General features: G+C 30.9%; 1 protein-coding gene across 1 annotated transcript in view; it reads left to right on the forward strand.

The window, feature by feature from the left end:
* Positions 3,825-4,302, forward strand: part of LOC109721918 (probable WRKY transcription factor 65) — a 1,585-nt gene continuing 1,107 nt past the window's right edge. Inside the window, exon 1 of the mRNA XM_020249738.1 lies at positions 3,825-4,220. Coding sequence (XP_020105327.1) covers positions 4,111-4,220 — 110 coding nt within the window. The 5' untranslated portion in view covers positions 3,825-4,110. The remainder of the gene's footprint in view (positions 4,221-4,302) is intronic.

Consider the following 4,302-nt stretch of genomic DNA (forward strand, 5'->3'; position numbering starts at 1 on the left):
CTATCATTGAGGAGAGTAAATTCAATTTTGTCATTATTAATTACTGGCCAAATTAGATCGTATTTTACTTCGTGCATTTTAACATGCATCACAAGTGACTCTGTAAACTAACAACAATTCTATTTGATCTGCGTACTACAGTTGAACATTCAAATCTTGACCGTACAACTCTTGTATTTCGATCCATGCGCAAATAAAAATGTAATTAAAATAAGATAGAGATACAGAGTGTGTGAACGCGAAAGAGATACAATTAAAGAAACCCAAAGTACAATGGTTTGAACAGGTTAGATATCTAACAATCAGTACGAAATCTGAGTTGTCAAAAGGATACTAATAAATTGCCGCGTCGCATATTTGATAAATCAACTATATTTTGAGAGACAATATGAGGAACTTAATTATAGCATACATCGATCTTAAATGCGAAGGAACACCACTAGAAGCAGAAAAGAGGAGAATGTTAAATGCGAGGGAACACAACGAGAAGAAGAAGAAGAAGAAGAGAGGAGTATAAACCATTGCCTAAAACAGTAGATTTTATCCTGGGGTGTGTCTAAATAATAGCACAGTTTTCAACTTCGCACGTGCATATATACGGGATTTAATTCTCTAACCTCCTCGAACAGTAATAGTATGTTTGTTGGGATGAAACGGGAGATCTATTAGAACAAAAAAGAAAAAAGGAATGGGATATTTTGGGCATGATACTCGATCATCTCTATCCCAATAAGCGAAGCAGGAATTGGTCTCCCATGAGCGATATATATCTTACATTTTATATATATATATATATATATATATATATGAGTAGGTAGCGTGCTACTTATCGTGGTTAGAAAATTAAGAGCACAAAAGTTACTGTGCTTCTAATAGCATAGTAATCCTGCTATATATATATATATATATATATATATATATATATAAAACGAACTAATTATATTTAAATTTAATAAATTAATCTCCTGTGTTTAGGCATGGTACGACGTGGTGAAACCCCATTGGCTGGGGTGACATGAATTATAGTGTGACGAGCCCGTATGATAGATGTGGATAAGGTTCGTAAAAAATGTAAAATAAAATACATATTTAATTTAATAGGGAACTTGGTAAGTACTAGGGGGGCACGTTTCCCCCAACTAGTGTACTTTTTTTAAAATAAATTGGAGAAATACCCAAATGATTTTGTATGAGAGCTATTTGAACAGTATCTTTTATTATTGTTTTTATTATATTACTATTATTATTCTAATTTTTTGGTAAAAATGTATAAACCTGTTTTTACCATGAAGTTCAAAGCAAAGATTCGTCAATTTAGAGCTTGTTTTAGCTTCCTAAATAAATAAATAAATAACATTTTTTCTAATTAAAAAATAATTTAAATTTCTTAAAAAACAGAGCTCAACAAAACAATAGCAAGCGCGTCGTGATTCACGTGGTTTGAGTATAATAAGAAGTGGGGCCCAGCACCAGTATACCAGCCAATAGAAAGAGGCCCCCGGTGGGCCCCACCCGTGGAGCTAATGCACCCAAGAACGTGTCTTCAGATTCGGCTTCGACATCACCGTTCCATCACCATCATTAAGAGTTAATTTAATCAAATATTTAGCATGTTTTCGCTCAAAACCACATGAAAAACATTTAGTTTGAGTTTCATTTTGGTATTTCAACTAAACCCAACATATGAAATTTTAAATTCTTAAAAACATTCCATTTTAAATCTTATTTATTATTATAAACATAATATTGTATATATAAAGTGTGTTTCATTTAGTTGTAATGCAAAGCAATAATTATTGAATTTAACATATAAGGTAGATATACATATATGAACCATAGGCAAGCAATAATTTTTTTGTGAACGTTCCTTAAAAAAAAGTTACGAATATCTCAAACATCAAAATTTAAAACTTAAGATAAAACCCAATATTTTAAGAAGCAAAATATATATATGCTCTAGAAGAGAGACTACATGGTATGCTTTATATATACATAAACAAGTACCATATATATATATATATATAATATAATATAATAGCATTGAGATGGGATAATATGTAGGTGGGTATAAAAAGGGTGAGGTGAGGGGTCGCTCTCACAACTTTAAATATTTTAATTTAGCCTATATTGCACCGTTGTTTTTTTTGACTAAGGCGCCCCATAATATGTCAGTTTTTAAATTTTAATATATTATAATATTACCGACGGTGGCAAAAGACACGATTGTTAGTATCCGAGGTCACAAGTTCGAATCCTGATTGATTCATATTTCTAGCTTAGTTTATTTCTAAATGAAATAAACGAAGCGAATAGCGTACTATCTATCTGTCAAAAAAATTATTATTATAATATCAAATTAAAATTTTAAAATTAATATAATAAGTTTTACAGTTTAGTTATTTAAATAATATGGCGGTGAAATAGCAACAGTATTTTAATTAATAATATGTAAATAACTAAATATATCATATTATTAATTATTATGAGTTGAGCTGGAATATTTTCGGTAGCAAACAGGCTCAGTTACCATCCATTTATTTTCGATGATGGAATCTTAAAATTGACGATCGGCACTGTTGAATATGATCTATACCGCTTTGAAATATTTATAAACTAAATTTTGTATTTTTTTTATTTTGTTCTCTCGTCCATCAAGTGGACAAAAAAATGAACGACTAAAAATAAATATTTTCTAAAAAGTGATAATAGAAATCTTGTAATCAAGGTCGAGAATATAGATCTTATTCTAAATAATTTAAAAAATTTTCTAACCAAAATTCAATTGATTTGGATATCGTTACACCGTTAAAATGAGAAAACTCCTCATATCGACCATTACAATATAAATTTTGAAATTTTTTTTATCACTAGGTCAATAATGTCGAAAAGATTTAAAATTTAGTTTCTAGATACTTCAATGGTATAAATCATATTCAACGATGCCGATCGTCGATTTCAGGCTCATCACCGAAAACAAATGAATGGCAACGGAGCCTGTTTGCTACCAATAACGTTCCAACTCAATTTTAATTATCATATCAACATTTCATCATTATAAAGTCACTAAAATATTAAAATTTAAATTCGATTGCAATAATATGAAAAATTTTAATAAAATATTAAGAAAATATAAAATAGGTAATAGTTTGAGAATCAAAATAACACTCTACACCTTTTAATTTAGGGTTAATTTCGTACAAGTCCCTACAAACATAGTAAATTACAAATATATTTCTATAAAATTGAACTTTTATATATTATTTCTGTAAAACTTATGATATTTTTAAATATATCCCTGCCGTTAGAATCCGTTAGAAAATTTTAGTTAATCATAGATTAAATACTTAATCCTAATTAGTATTTTATATTTTTACCCTTTTATATGATTTTTGAAAGGACATTTTTGTGATAACAAAATTGAAAATATAAACAGTTCTCTAACGATTCTCTAACAGTAACAAAATAAAAAGACATACTTAAAAACATCAGGATTTCTGCAGAGACACCATATGAAAATTAAACTTTATAAGGACATATTTATAATTTACTATATTTATAGGGACCTGTTTAAAATTAACGCAATTTATTTTAATTTAATAGCCGTAGTATGTGCTGCTCCCACGTCTTCTTCCACCTCCAGACACAAAATGCTTACATTATTACTCCTCTATAAAATCCAAAAATAAGCATAACACGCCCCGCATACTATTACTATATATATATATATATATAATTATATATAGTAATAAAGATATTTAATATAATCTAATATCTATATATATATATATATATATAATATGTATAAAAAAATGTCTACTTGAGCTGCCCCATTTGCCACTATTTGCCTCCACCCACTTCTCATACATCTCTCTCTCTCTCTCTCTCTCTCTCTCTCTCTAAACTCTCCTCTTCTTCTTTCTCCTCCGCTCCCAAACTCTTTTGTTGCGAAAAAACCACATTTATTTTTATTTAATTTAATTTTTCCCACTTTATAGAAAAAAGTTCACCTCCTTTTTGTACGCCCCGTGCAACTCGATCCCTTTTTTCATGCACGTTCCAGCGCGGAAATCGACGGCCGGGATTTGATCTGATCGCCGCCGCCGCCGCCGCATGGACGGCTACTACTACAGCAGCGACTCCCCCGACGACGCCGCGGTCCCGTCACCCCCCGGTGAACCCAAACCCACTTCTCACCCCCCTCCTCCTCCGACCAAGCGCAGGTGCGGTGACCGGATCCCCCTGCTCCGATTATGGTTACCGTTCCGGGTTAAAAATTGGTTTTTTTTTTTTTTTTTTTTTTTT

This window comes from Ananas comosus, linkage group 16 (assembly GCF_001540865.1).
Source record: "Ananas comosus cultivar F153 linkage group 16, ASM154086v1, whole genome shotgun sequence".
Classification (NCBI taxonomy): Eukaryota; Viridiplantae; Streptophyta; class Magnoliopsida; order Poales; family Bromeliaceae; genus Ananas; species Ananas comosus.